Genomic DNA, 14,938 nt, shown 5'->3' on the forward strand with positions numbered 1-14,938 from the left:
AAACGCCAGGTGGGGCCTTGTATCTATGATGTTCATCACATTATACCACGCCTGCGTTACCCCGCGGCTGTTTGTAACTGGTTGTAACCAGTTACGGAACAGACTGAGGGGGACTGCTTACACTGAGTGTGCATTAGCTGAGTGTCCACTAGTCGTACAGGTGAAGCGTGTGTCCTGTTTTGAGCTGCCATGAGGCTTTTGGATATTGTTCTGCGCATTCTTAGGTTGTAAGCCAGACAATAATGGTTCAATTTAGCCACACAAAGAAACAACACATAAAGCAAGAAGCGCAGATCCTTTGACGGGTGTGGGGAACGATATCTTTGCTGTCAAAGATATCATCTCCTTGAGTGCAACCTGAAAGGCATGTACGATTTTTCCAGAGTTAAGAGGCGGCTGCATTCTTCTCACAATCATTGCCACACCTGCTGGGTTTACATTGCCCCTGCTGTTAGGTTGTTTTTTTGCATGAAATCAATGCCGCTTGTGTCTTAAAATCATGTTTGTTGCCATGTGCGACATGAAGACGCTGAAACGAAAAAGGAAAACATAGATAAGACAACTGTAATGGCCTTATTTCTCAGAGAAAAACCAGGAGAACGAAGATTTAATCCATTGATATTTTGGCAACATGCCTTTATCCAATAGCAGAAGTGAATTCGTTTCACTTCCGCTGTTCGTTGAAATAAACGCATGTTGCCGAAATGTCAACGGATCTATATCACCATTCTCCTGTTTTTCCAAGGAATAAGACTATTACTACCGTCTTATTCATGTGAATAATGGTCCTCACAAATGCACTTAACAACTTACGAGAAGAAAAGCTGCCGACAGTTCCAATCTGAGAACTTAGCACCGCGCCATAACATGGTCGCCTTTGAAGCCGTTCGAACTTCATAAATCATGTTTTCTTTTCATCACAAATGTGTCCAAACAGGGCAACAAATGGGTTTCTCATCCGCTGTCTCATCCTTATCGGTACCTTAATATCACAAAGCTCGCACACGTGCCAGCTCCGTTGCTACGCGACGCATTCAGATCTGATATGCAGCATATCCGTGCCAGCTCACGTTTCGCAATGCACTGCCGCACTTCACCACACAGTCTTATCTTGTTGCCTTAGCTGTGCGGTGTGCCAGTGCCTGGCGTCTATGCCACAGGGGTACACTTGAGGCACGTAGCCAAAGATGTCCTCGGGAAGGAGCAAATGCCAAATTTTGCCAAACTTCATAGGACTTGGACCAAATATCTGCGCAATCCCACAGCGCATGATCGCACTGCGTGTGAATAATAAATCTCATCGCATCTACGAACGGGGAGGGAGAGGGCACGATCCCCTTGACCAGCCCTTGGCTACGTTCCTGACATATCTACAGACAGGTTGGTGGTTGCAGCCCCCATTCTGTGCCCAATTCCCTCAACCTCCCCAAACCCTGCGGCTAACTCTCTCGGCTTTGAATTCGAACCGAGGAAGGTCCGTGGAAGTTCAAGTGTTGGGGACTCAGGTCTTGAGCCGCTAGTGCAAACCCGCGCCTGTGATCAGCGCAGTTCTCACCTGGCATCTGGTCTGTGATCAGCGCAGTTCTCACCTGGCTTCTGCGTCTGTGATCAGCCCAGTTCCCACCTGGCATCTGGTCTGCGATCAGCGCAGTTCCCACCTGGCATCTGCGTCTGTGATCAGGGCAGCTCCCACCTGGCATCTGGTCTGTGATCAGGGCAGTTCTCACCTGACATCTGGTCTGTGATCAGGGCAGCTCCCACCTGGCATCTGCGTCTGTGATCAGCGCAGTTCTCACCTGGCATCTCCGTCTGTGATCAGGGCAGTTCCCACCTGGCATCTGGTCTGTGATCAGCGCAGTTCTCACTGGCATCGGCGTCTGTGATCAGCGCAGTTCTCACCTGGCATCTCCGTCTGTGATCAGGGCAGTTCCCACCTGGCATCTGGTCTGTGATCAGCGCAGTTCCCACCTGGCATCTGCGTCTGTGATCAGCGCAGTTCCCACCTGACATCTGCGTCTGTGATCAGCACTGCCCTCAGCTGGCATGACTTGCGCCTACATCACACTTCATTCGTCGGAAATGTTCCGTACATTTCAAAGCACGCAACTCCTCATGCGCTGGCATGGCTGTAAGAACACAGGGACCGGTGCGAAATCTGTGGGGTCAAGGGACATACCACATCGCCTTTCATGAAAGATAACGTCAAACGTATATTACATCGACGTATACGGTATGTTAACATCATTCGCACATTGTTAGCCTTTTTGTACCGTTTCCCAGGGATAGGTACCCAGGGGTGCCTACATCAATTATACAATACTCTATTGTATAACAATGCTCTATCATATAATATATAATAATACTCTAAATATATAATATATAATAATAATACTCTATCTATATAACAATACTCTATTACAGCAACACATTAAACCATTAATATACGTCGACCGTATATCGACGCATAGAGGCGATTAAGTCGAGAAACGCTCGCCCCAAATATTCCGCTGTTTTTACGCCGCTCCGCACCGGACACAGATTCACCAGCACGCTGGCAGGCCGAGCGTGACACCGTTGCGAGCGCTCGGACCAGACCCCGATCCCGTCTGCGGGCGGCCGGCGGTCGTCACGCGTCACGCGTCACGTCACGCGGCCGCCGTCACGCCCGGCTCGCGCTGCACGGCGCGTGCATCGGGAGCATTGACTCGGCGGAGTGCAGGCCGCCCGCCCGGGTGAGGGCTTCAGTGGAGACGGGCAGAGGCCGCAGCGGGGTTGAGAAGAGGCTGCAACGAGATCGAGTGGAGGCCGCAGCGGGGCTGGGTAGAGGCCGCAGCGGGCCCAAGTAGAGGCTACAGTGGGGACGAGTAGAGGCTACAGCGGGGCGGAGTAGAGGCTGCAGCGGGGCCGAGTAGAGGCCGCAGCGGGCCGAGTAGAGGTTGCAACGAGACCGAGTAGAGGCTGCAGCGGGGCTGAGTAGAGACCGCAGCGGGGCCAAGTAGAGGTTGCAGCGGGGCCAAGTAGAGGCCGCAGCGAGCCGAGTAGAGGTGCATCGGGGCTGAGTAGATACCGCAGCGCGGCCGAGTAGAGGCCGCAGCGAGGCCGAAGCTGTGGCGGGGCTGAGCGGAAGGGCAATAAGGCTGCTCAGCTTTCACTGACAGCTGCCGCATCGCTGCGGGAGCTGAGCATCTGCCGCTGTCACGTAGATGCAGCTGTCGGGCCGATGCAGCTGTCGTACCAATGCAGTTGTTACGCCGATGCAGCTGCCACGTCAATGCAGCTGTCGGGCCGATGTAGCTATCGGGCCGATGCAGCTGTCGGGTCGATACAGTCGTCTGCCGATGCAGCTGTAGGGCCGACGCAGCTATCAGGCTATTTCAGCTATTGGTGCGCAGCTGTCCGCATGACCCAGCTGTTATTGCAGCTGTTGCCGAAACTGTAACCGGAGCTGCTATGTTGATGCGTTTGGCTAAGCTTAGGCCATTTTCGGCTTGGTTGGGCTGTGTTATGTTATGTCTTATGTCTTATGTCTGTCTTATTTATGTCTTATGTCTTATGCTGGAAATAACCGGCGGTCGGTACACCGGGAGGTACCGGGTAGAGGAACATATCAAGCAGTCGGTGATGCTGCAGTGTCCGAGGCTCCACTGTGGATCACTGCCACGGCTAGACCGGGTCTGGACCGTCTCACCCTCGACATGTTCGGCCATCGCATGCCTTCAGAGCCCTCGGGGCAGGAGCCTCGGCAGGGGCATCGGCAGCGTCAGCTGGCTTTCGGGCCCCCGTCTGCGATTAGTACCGATGGTGACCGATCGCTGGGTGATGGGGCGGTTTCCTTTGATCGCTGGGGACTTGCCACACGCTGTCCCGCTGAGGACTGAGAGCAGGGGCGGAGCCAGAATCTTCCTAAGGGAGAGGGGGGGGGGGTCAGGCGGTGGAGCTTGGTGAGAACATATCACACCGATTTTAACTCTTTGTCACGAGACATCTATGGTGAAAAATGTGGGCCTAAGGGAGGGGCGGCCCCCATGACCCCCTTTGGCTGTGCCTCTGGCTGAGGTTCCACCCCTACGCGCGGAAGTTTTCAGGGTGTCGCCACGATGTGAACAGGTCACGTGACATCCCGCCGCATCCGGTGTGACGAATCGCTAATTACTCCCAAATAACTCTGCGAGTGAATTGCCAGTTTTTCTTCAGCGTAATACTTTTTCTGTTGTTTTTTGTGCTTTCCCTATTATTTGAGTCCTAATTGTCGATGCCTCTACAATCACTGATTAAAAGCAAACGGGCAAAAACAAACAAAAAAGCAAACCAATATATATATATATATAATATATAATATATATATATATATATTGTGTGTGTGTGTATGTGTGTGTTCTCAGCTTAGATGACACCAGCAGCGTCTTGAAACAGGTATCCAAGATATTCATTGATCGACCCTGCAAACTGCATTGTGTCTTCAAATCGAACGACAGGCTATATCTTCAGTTATAGGACAAGCCTTTCACATTGCATAACAACACGAACCTCTTTTGATCCTTTCAGTTCAAAGCTTAGTTGATGAACCAATTGCCCATTGTCATTTCCTGCCACGTTGCGTACGCCTTTTTGGCTTCACTGCGGTTCGGTCATACCAGAAGCTCATGTACAACATCAACCGAATTCAGTCGCATTCTTCTGAGATTCTTTAGCGTGGGAAGCAGACAAATCACTGTGACGGGAGACCCACAAATCGGCTGGCGATCTGGATCTGGACTCAGGGCATGTTCCCATTCCCTGCCCCCCCCCCCCGCCCCCACACTCGTGGCCCGGTGTGAGCGTGTCCGTGGGGGGATGCGCTCCAGCGGCTCATCACGACCGGCCAGCGGTCACGTGACTCGACGATCCCCACTTTCGCCGGCGAGAGAGGTGGTGTACGTCACCAATCGTGGTATGGTAGGGGTCCACCGACCATGGGGCGTGTTGGTAGGGTACAGTGCCTGCCAGGTGAAACCCCTGCCTGGCGTACGGGGGCTGACGGTCCTGTATGTAGCATCCCCTCCACCAACGTCCGGCTGTAATGTTAAAAGAGTGTTCCACATTTGTGTGAGGTTTGAAACTGAAATAGCCATCTTGCAGATGATCCGGTTGCGGTTCACAGCCCTGCCTTTTTTAAGACCTAGGCCACTATAGCTTCTGAGTTAATACCTCGAAGATGGGGAGAGTATTTATGGGGAAGTGTTTTAAAATCACTCTGACATTCATGACGTCATAATAACGTCACTCGAACCTGTATTCCATAAGCCATGGGCTGTCAAGCCCAAACATATCATTGTCGGGGCGTTCCCATCTGGCGTTCGTGAGCACGAAACTCCAGATTATAACGGCCGCCAATGGCTCTCAAGTCAATGTTAGGCAAGATATGGATGGCGTAATCAAGGAATGAAGTATTAAGGGGCTTATTTACTCAACAGAGGAACTGTGCTGTCAAGACCACTTTTCTCTTTTTCTTTTTTTTTACTTTTCAGCCTACCAAAAAAGTTACAAGGAAGCTATTTGCCTCTTTCTGAATTTGGTTCAGTACCCTTTCAAACGCGACAGATTCCCGTCAAGTTTGATGACTAAGAAGAAGCCGCCGGTGAGGCGACAGGTCAGCTGTTCTTCACCGGTGCCTTCTCATTGTACAGTAAGCTCAAGGCGGTTGGAGAGTCTTGCGGAATGCGGGGTTAACAATGCAAAAGCGTCGGCATAAATTGAGATGCATGTCTGCGCATGAAATGCGTGATGTGTAAGATACCGTTGGCTGTTATGCCGGTGTGAAGAGAATATGCAATTTGTGGAGCAGATTACCATTTATATTTATTTCGAAATCGGCATGAGTATTCAAATTGTGCAGAACATCATTTCCAGCCCTGTCAGATAGATGCCTCAAAAAACAATGCTGCACGTGATTCAATAGTACGCGCATGGAGCGTGCACGTGAAACCTGGGACGTCTTTGAAACATAATATTCAGGACCCCGTCGGTGGCCTTCAAGATGCAATGAGTAAAACACATACCCGTAAACGCGCACCGTAACACCAGCCATCTGCGACATTTCGACTCCCCATTTCACCCAAGACCCATTTCATCCAAGAGCACCAGAATTGCTCTATCGCCGCTCTAGGATTCCTCGACACCTGATATATCACCCCCACGTAACCTGCGCCCAGCGATTTCGTGCTTTGTTACGTGCGCTGGATCAATCTCCATCGCAGCGAGAATGGCCCGGTCACAGCCCAATTTTATCGCAGACTTCCCACGTCCGCCGGGCGCAGGGGCGTGACCGAGACAGGTGGCATAATGCGAGGTCACTTAATCAGCTGATGTGCAATGCGCTGCGCATGTTTCCAGTTTACAACTAACCATCGCGATCAACCCCTGAAAATGTCCACCTCACCAGCCTCCGTGAACGAGCTCCCTTGGAACGCCTCTGCCCCGACGGTCGCGTCCGGTTCAGTTGCGCGCGTCTGCCCGCGGGCAGTTTGCCACGCGGGTGGTTTGCCGCGCGGGCCGAACGGACCGGCGTGTCTGGTTGGGCGGCGCCTTAGAACGCGCGTGCCAGGGTCACAGGTCACCGCGCCGCGGCACGGACGGTCGGGCGCCCACCGCCGACTTCCGTTATGCGGTCTCTGGCTGACGAAGTGGCGGAAACAGCTGCTTGAGGAGGAAGAGAGGATGATGGGAGGGTGGTGAGGATAATGTGAGGATAGGTGTTTTCAGAGATGTCGGAAGAATGGGAGGTGTTTTGGAGATGTGGGATGTGAGATGTTCTTTTGGGGATGATGGAAGGTTGTTTGAATGCGCGCATGTCCATGAGTATTATCTGTAAACATAAGCGTTTTTATAAGCAATATCAACGGTTTTTGATGTCCTTATTGAACCTGAACCTTCTGACTGCTGTTTTATTGAAGGTCGGCCATCATCAAAATAAGAGCTAATGGGTCGGGTAATCATCGGTATTGATTGGTGTTGGTGTCGGCATCAGTATCGGTATCTGGATATCGGTGTGTTGGTATCGGTATTGAATCTGTAGATTTTTTGCGCGGGATCAGGTACTGGAAGCACGATACACATGTTGTGTGATTGACTTTCATTCGCATTGCATTTATATTTTATATCACTGAACTCCACAAACATACGTGGCTATTATGTGTCAACAGTCGAGAAGATTAAGCAGCATGTAAAAGCAAAGAAAATTAATAAGGGATGAAAACACACCAGAAAGCATGCACGCAATAAACAAGACACCTAGTGTGCAAAAAAGAATCTGGCAGCGTGGTTAAAACTTTCGATTTTAAACTTGCGCTTAAACATGTTTGCATTTAACTGCCCAAACGCAGCTGCCAGTGCCCTGCTCTAAAGCGCAGGTACTGCGAAATCTTGCGCCAGCGATTTGTCTCAAACCCGACCACCATCTAATTCAGCGTAACATATCATCAATGTATATATATATATATATATATATATATATATATATATATATATATACTATATATCGCTTAGAGCAGGGTGCTGGCAGCTGCGTTGGGCAGTTAAATGCAAACATGTTTTAAAGCGTTTTTTAGGTTTAATAGACATATATATATATATATATATATATGCTATATTATCTATCTATCTATCTATCTATCTATCTATCTATATCTATATATCTATATATATATATATATATATATATATATTATAATTATGTATTCATGTACGAAAATATGGTATAAGCCTATACAACTCCAAACTCCATCTAAATTATCAAGCCGCCCCCGCCAGTTCTCCATACGTCAGACGTCATCCGTCAATCGACAGTGGCAAACACGACCCGATCTCAGAAAGCGCAGCCACCAGCACACGCCGGCAACGCCCCTGCCGCGACACCACCCGCAGACGGGCGCCTCCGTCTCCAGGGAGGAGCCAATCGTGTCTCTGGGACGTGAGGAGCGCTGCGGCGGGCGAGACCCACGTGTCAGCCACGCTTCCCACGTCCATCCTGCCCTTGAAAGGTCACCCGGGCCTGCCGGACCCGTGCACGTTTTACCCGTGAGAAGGAACCTCTGGAATAAGGGGTCAGCCGGCGTCGTTTGGGTGCAGGATTCGTTAACGGGCTGATGGTTCTGTTGGTAGACAATTGTCACGGAGTCACGTGTGGTGGTGTGTTGACAGTATGGACGCCGGCTGTGGTCATGTGAATTTCGAATGATGACTTTATTTGCATCTGGAAGTGAGTTCACATGGTAGGCGAATTTACGCCACGGTAAACCTGCGAGAACGCACGAAAAGCTATTGCAGAGACCCGGTTATGAAGAAAAACTCTACGTTGCACTCATGATCACTGGATACCATGAAAACATAAATTACATGAAAACATCATATTCATGGCTCAGAGAGAGGGGGGGGGGGGGAGCGCGTGGCCAATGCATTACCCTTTTTCCCCACAACTAATTCAGGACCGTCGGCTAAATTATCTGAAGAAGCCTTTACCATATAATTATTGTAGCATGAAGATCATTTCCCCTTTTCTAAGTTATACCCCCTATTAATGCACAATCGATGACCCCATGGTGTCATCCACCAGAAGCTGAGGCTAATTCCATGCAGCACCAGGGGTATGGATTAACTTGATTCTGTTCTATCTTTGCAAATCATCTCAAAGAAAAGGCATACAAATGGCACTAGCAGTTATAATTTCACTCTAGTCCCAAAGCCAAAGACCTAGAAGAAGGACTCATCATTTTCCCTATCACACCCAGCTGCATGAGCACAGCCCGTCCGCAAACATTGGACGCACGCCTCGCCGTGACGGAAAATCGGTGCGGCCCTACGACAGGCCCCTGCGGCACTCCTTCGGTCCGCTGGTTTGAACAGCGACAGCGGTTCCGGCGCGTGGCTGTCACGGGTCTCCCTCGGTGTCCGATGACTGGGGTCGGGAGACGTTAAAGACCTGCTGTGTTCTGCGACACCGGCGATGTGAGACTGGTCGGGGATTGTTTGTCGAAGGCCTTTTGTTGCCGCCGCTCTTTTCAGAGGGCAGGCGAATTTGGATGCTTATGACATGCGCTGACACGGTAATTTAGCGATGAGAGACGCTGAAGACGTAAATGGTTTCCGTAGGCCACGCCCTCAAAGTGCGCTTCCATATTCGACGAATGTTTTGTGAGATAATAAGCAACGCCGTTCGTGTCCTCATGCAGCCTCACGCCACCTGTAGTTCACTGAACCAGGGGTGTCATGCTCACGGCGCGTATAGTTACTGTCGGCTGATATCACGCAACATTGCCTGCTCTTGAACTCGTTTCGTCATGCATAATACTAAGCACATGCTCTTTGTAATATTTGAAAGGTTTGAGCACACCGAAATAAAATATTTGGGAGCTTCATACGGGGAATAGGCGCCGCCTCTTCAAAGGCGCCGCCTCACAGTTCACATCATTCACATGACATCTGTAGCTGTTGCCAGTCGTTGTCAGGCGTCCCGTGCCACATAGTTTTGTCACGTCTTCACTGCTTTCGCTGTCATAATTTCAAAAAGCTCTGATTTCCTTAAAAGGCAAAGTTAAACACTGGCCACTTGGTAAGCGAGCATTACCTAGAAGTATCCTAAAAATGAGAGCCGGTAACGCCATTGTGCTGCAACTGTGCCGCAACTGCAACAGCACTATGAGATTAAGTAGAAGTGTTGATTTGCCTATCGAAAGGGCCAAAAATGCCAAATGCTTAAAGGTCTACATATTCGTTATCCGGCAGGTGTTGAGGTTACAAAGGTTCCTCTTGGAATTTCAGCTTGGTCTTCCTGTGGGGTGTACAAACATTTGAAAGTTTTTTTGTTGAGACCGGTTCTTTGAACGCTTTTGAACGATTTCAACAATCCATAGGTTTTACCGAAAGTTTCACCCATTTGCAGTTTATTTGCAGTACGTCCGTGGTTAGTGCGACCATGCGTGTCATTTGACCAATTGATGCAATTGTGGGCATTCACGTCCGCCAGTCAAACGCTTTGGCAATATCAAGACCAGCGCACTCGTCACCAATAGCTGTGGCGCACAAAACGCGCCTCAGCATGATCAATGAGATTGAGTAGCGAAAGTAGCATTTGATGTTTCATTACTCAGGCGAGCACAACCAACTCCAATTGTGCAAAGCAAGGAATACTCACTGGAGCTTTAGGTTTTGCTTGAAACCCGCGTTTCCCTCGAACCACGTTCACCATGCGTAATAACTGAAAAATCCCGCGAACTCTCATACACACTCACTATATGCACTATAGCCACCCATATACAATACCTATGTGCACTGTACTCACTCATATACACTCACTATGTATACCTTATTCACTTATATTCACTCATCATATGCACTAAAGTCTCCCATACACACTCACTTTATACACTATAGTCAATCATACACACTCACATACACCTAAGCATGTACGCACTCATGCAGCATGCATCCCCTAATGGTCCTCAAACCCCGCCTCTCTTTCCTTGGCCCATCTCCCGACCGCCGCCCAGTCCTCTCCGAGCCCGGCACAACTCGGGGGCGTCACCCCGTGCGCACGTAACCTCGCCCACGGCGAGTGCCGCACGTGATGGTCCGACGTGACGCTGCGGGCCACGGCCGTGACGGCCGCGCGAGGGCACCGTCACGACGGGACGCGCCGCGACCGGAGACTACCAGGGTCAGGGGCAGGGCAGGGCAGGGCAGGGCAGGGCAGGGCAGGGCAGGGCAGGGCAGGGCAGGGCAGGGCAGGGCAGGGCAGGACAGGGCAGGGCAGGGCAGGGCAGGGCAGGGCAGAGCAAAACAGGGCAGGGCAGGGCAGGACAGGACAGGGCAGGGCAGGGCAGGGCAGGGCAGGGCACGGGTGCGAAGGGATCGGTGACTGGTGCGTGCAAAGGGTGGTAGTGACTGGCAAGGCAGAGATAAGCCGGGTCAAACAACGAAAGGCTAGGAGCATACAGGGACGCGAATGGGCAGGGACAGGGACTGACATGGACATGACACTGGCGTCTGGGAACAGGGACAGGCAGAGCGGAGACACGATTCAAACAGGCTTAACGGGGATAGGCAGGGACATGGATAGACAAGGGAATAGACGGATGGGGACAGGGGCAAGTGCGAGCAGGGCATGGGATGGGGCAAGCGCAGCAGGGGCTGGGAGAACGAGGGCAGTCTGATACTCACAGGGGCATAGGCAAGCACTGATAAACAGCGGAGGCATGAGTTGGGGACACAGAGAGGGATAAGTAAAACATAAACATCGCCAGGGTGGAAGGCTGATGCTGAGATTAAAAGCATGCCGTGATGTTTTGAAGAACCATGTCATCGAAAGAGGGGGGGGACGGGCATGTGAGCCCAGGGGCACGCCTGGGACCCCGAAACAAAATATAAGGCTGAAGACAGTACCGTGCCATTTGACCAATTGGATCATGCATTCGTTGTGCATGTCTTTTCCTAGGAATGGTCCTCGTGAAGGTCAACCGTTGAAATACTCATGATTTATTATAAATGTTTCAAAGTTATTTCGGTAGGCTTTTGGGGCCACCTTGATTTGAAATGTCGGTTCAGGGGCGACAAATGGTCACCCGGAGCATGGGACAGGTAACCAATGATAATCCTGAGGCACGGTGGTCATGTCAAATAGGCCAAGGACCATTTTGGAGACAAACAAGGTCATTAACATCCGCTGACCTGCAGCCTAAGAGCGGTCATAATCCTCTTTCGTCGTGAATCTGGTTCAGCGTGTTATGTTGCGATTCTTCGACTTGGGACTGTTGTGTTGTTGGAAAGTGCCGGCTTCGAAAAGGCGTGACTTCTGCCTCGTTACTCAGAATTGTTAATGCTGACCTACCCTGACAACGTTATAAGTGAGCTTAAGAACTCAACAAGTCACCGCTACAGTTCTCACTTTAATTTTTATTTTTACCTCTGTGCTTTTGGATTAGTTCCTCAGTTTCTTAGGTCTCAATTTCTGCATTCTTTCTTAACACATATGCTGTTTAAACACCCTTGCAAATTTATACAGGCTATGACCGGGTTGCTTGTAAAGGGGCACTCAGCACTCGCTAAATGTGGTAGCCGTGCAGACATCGTTAAGATGTTAAAAAGGTCAATCAATGCGCCTATCTTGTCAGGGTGGATTTCGTGACGATCACTGGTCCGGCAAGGCTCCGTTCCAAAAGTCGATGACAGTGCGTATAACAATACATCAAGTAACCATGTGCGACCTATGCACAACACATCTAGTGAACATGTGCGATTTATGCAGATCCTTAACCAGTTTGAGCAATCAACTTAGCAGTGTCACCGCAATGACAGAAATACCTCCCTGACATTACCTCGGCACAAGCCAGTGAAGGAGCTTTCGAGACAGAAGACGCGATAGACGGAACGCATGACAACGACAAGCAAAAATGAAGATTTTGCCGTGTATGGGCGTGACCATGCGGTCTGAAGAATGGCACGCGCTGCGGTGCAGGCTCGGCGACGCGCGCATGTTGATCCGTGCAATTTGTGGCTTGATAACCTTACACGGCCGTTCGAAAGTTATCAGGTGATGTGACGCAACAGCCAGTACTCCTTGAAACGTCAAAGACTCAACTGCAGAACCGTGAGTTAAGACAAAACTTGTGAAACCCATGTGCTTGGTAAAAAAAACATCAGCCAACATGAATTGCGGCAGAAGGAATACTACGTGCCTGCACATAGAACACGTTTACTCCGATGTATTTGCAATGCTTTTTGGTGCTTGTTTTTCCTTGCAGTGTTTTCCTCTGTGCTATTGCGAGACGCCTGTGCAGTGCAAATGATAGGAATCTGGCCGTGGCGTGCGTTTCTCGAAGACAGTTTGGTTGGATAATAATCAGGTTCCAGCTCACGTCAAACGCAGATGCAGCTGAATATCTGCATGCTTCGGGCGCATTCGTTCCGATCACCCGCTTGCTCGAGCTGCTGCATAATGCATGCATGCTCTCTAATGGCGAATTAAAAAACAATATGCTGTCATCAGGTGTCAAACGTCCACTGAAGATCTGAGACAACTGTTCCGAAAGGGGTGTGCGGCCTTTACAACTTCTTATCCACCTCAAAAGCACTCGTCAATGTATTTTTGGCACCGAAAGTTGCGGTCTGTGCGAGCAGACACTACGGTTTGCTGCACATTAAAGAATACATGCGGAAAGCAAGATGGTTTACTCATCGATGCGCGTGACGGCCATGCCATTAGCGCCCCACGGTTTTGCGAAATTCAGCGCAGTAAGTAGTAGTAATTTAGTAATAGCAAGTAGTAATAGTTTGCTTGGACGGAAACCTATCTAGGATCTATCAACCACGAAGTAGGCACTGCGACCGCTTTACCCCTACTCATCACGTCCCCACTCTGCTTGCAGGGCTCGGACTCGCTGCTGGTCACACTCTACATCGAAGACGTCAATGACCATCCCCCGGTGTTCGTCGGTGACCCATACCAGGTCACTGTAGACGAACTCACCCCAAAAGGTCAGTTGTCCGTAGCAGTTCCTGAAAACGAGCTCTCCCCTTAAAGATTGCTCGTACCCATTCTTTTAGACAAGATTGCCCCAAAATGTGAATAGCCCGTACCCATTCTTTTAGATAAGATCGCGCCAAAAGGTCAGTAGCCCGTACCCATTTCCTTAGACAAGATCTCCCCAAAAGGTCAGTATCCCGTACCCATTCCTCTGGACAAGATCGCGTCACAAGTTCAGTGACGCGTACTGGGTTACCGTGAACGAGCGTACGCCCAAAAATCAGTCACGTCTACCAGGCTTCTTTGGACGAGATCACGTCCGAACGAGACCACTGTGGAGGAGCTCACGCGCAAAAGCCAGGGCCAGATGACCGGGACACGTGTTATGTGGTTGTGGCATGACTGTCGATGCTATTTCACGTGGTTACCTTTTAAAATCCTTGGAAACGTTTTATGCATTCGGAAAAATTAGAGCTCTGAAGATTTCATACATTCAGTGTGATCATCAGAACTCTGACGGTCCTGTGCTGCGTTCTGTGAAAAGCCGTATCTGAATCTGCGAGATATTCTGCTTCTTGTTTGGTCACTGGGTTGCTCCTTGAAGTGTTTATGGCTGGGCCGTATTGGACATATCATTCTAACATAAAGGAATTTGGGTATTTACGAGACTCTAAATGACGACTATACGTGACAAGACAATCTCTTGCCTTTTCGTCGCACAGGAATGGTGATTTACGACGGCATCATGGCAAAGGACAAGGACAAGGCCAACACCGCTAACAGCGACATCTACTACTGGATATCGAACGGCAACGAGAATCTGAAGTTCAGCTTGTCGCCGCTACCCCGAGGCGGCGCTGCAGTCGTACTCGAGAAACCGTTCGACTTTGAGAACGGCGACAGGGAAATGAATTTAACCATCACAGCTTCGGTAAGATGTGACAGATTCCAGAAGAAGACGGCTGATGTCACCTCAAACTGGACATGATTTTCAAAAGGGGCTTTAGTTTCGCACGTCGAGCGCTATTGTGCGTGGGTCTGTGTCGAATCTGAACGTCATGCATCCATCGACCAAAGTCGATCGCTTGGCATGGGCCATTTGACGTAGCGAGAAAGCAAATGGTTCCATGTAATTCAAGCTGTGTTTCCAATAAGGGCGCAGTTGCCAGGTACCACTTGTACAGCACAGCACTGTAAATTACTGCGGACCGTCTCTGGCCACGACGAGGCGTGATACTTAACATGGCGCGACTGTAACCAGGCATTCATGCGTCGATATCAGGCTGTGCAGACAGCTGTAAACGTCAGAACGCGTGTTTCTCTTCACTCCCTTCTCCTGCGACGTATTCTCATTCATACTGAGGTAACGATTCACGCATCCTGCAGTAGTGCATGCAGTGTCACGCGTGACGTCATCAGATTGCCTTATATATGGTTGGCTGC

General features: G+C 50.1%; 1 protein-coding gene across 1 annotated transcript in view; it reads left to right on the forward strand.

Moving 5' to 3' along the window:
* The window catches only part of LOC119104748 (protocadherin-16), a 36,086-nt gene that overhangs the window by 1,963 nt on the left and 19,185 nt on the right, over positions 1 to 14,938 (forward strand). The window contains exons 2-3 of the mRNA XM_037228468.1: positions 13,398 to 13,506; positions 14,218 to 14,426. Coding sequence (XP_037084363.1) covers positions 13,398 to 13,506; positions 14,218 to 14,426 — 318 coding nt within the window. The remainder of the gene's footprint in view (positions 1 to 13,397; positions 13,507 to 14,217; positions 14,427 to 14,938) is intronic.

The sequence above is a fragment of the Pollicipes pollicipes genome, unplaced genomic scaffold (assembly GCF_011947565.3).
Source record: "Pollicipes pollicipes isolate AB1234 unplaced genomic scaffold, Ppol_2.1 Scaffold_6052;HRSCAF=7182_pilon_pilon_pilon, whole genome shotgun sequence".
NCBI lineage: Eukaryota > Metazoa > Arthropoda > Thecostraca > Pollicipedomorpha > Pollicipedidae > Pollicipes > Pollicipes pollicipes.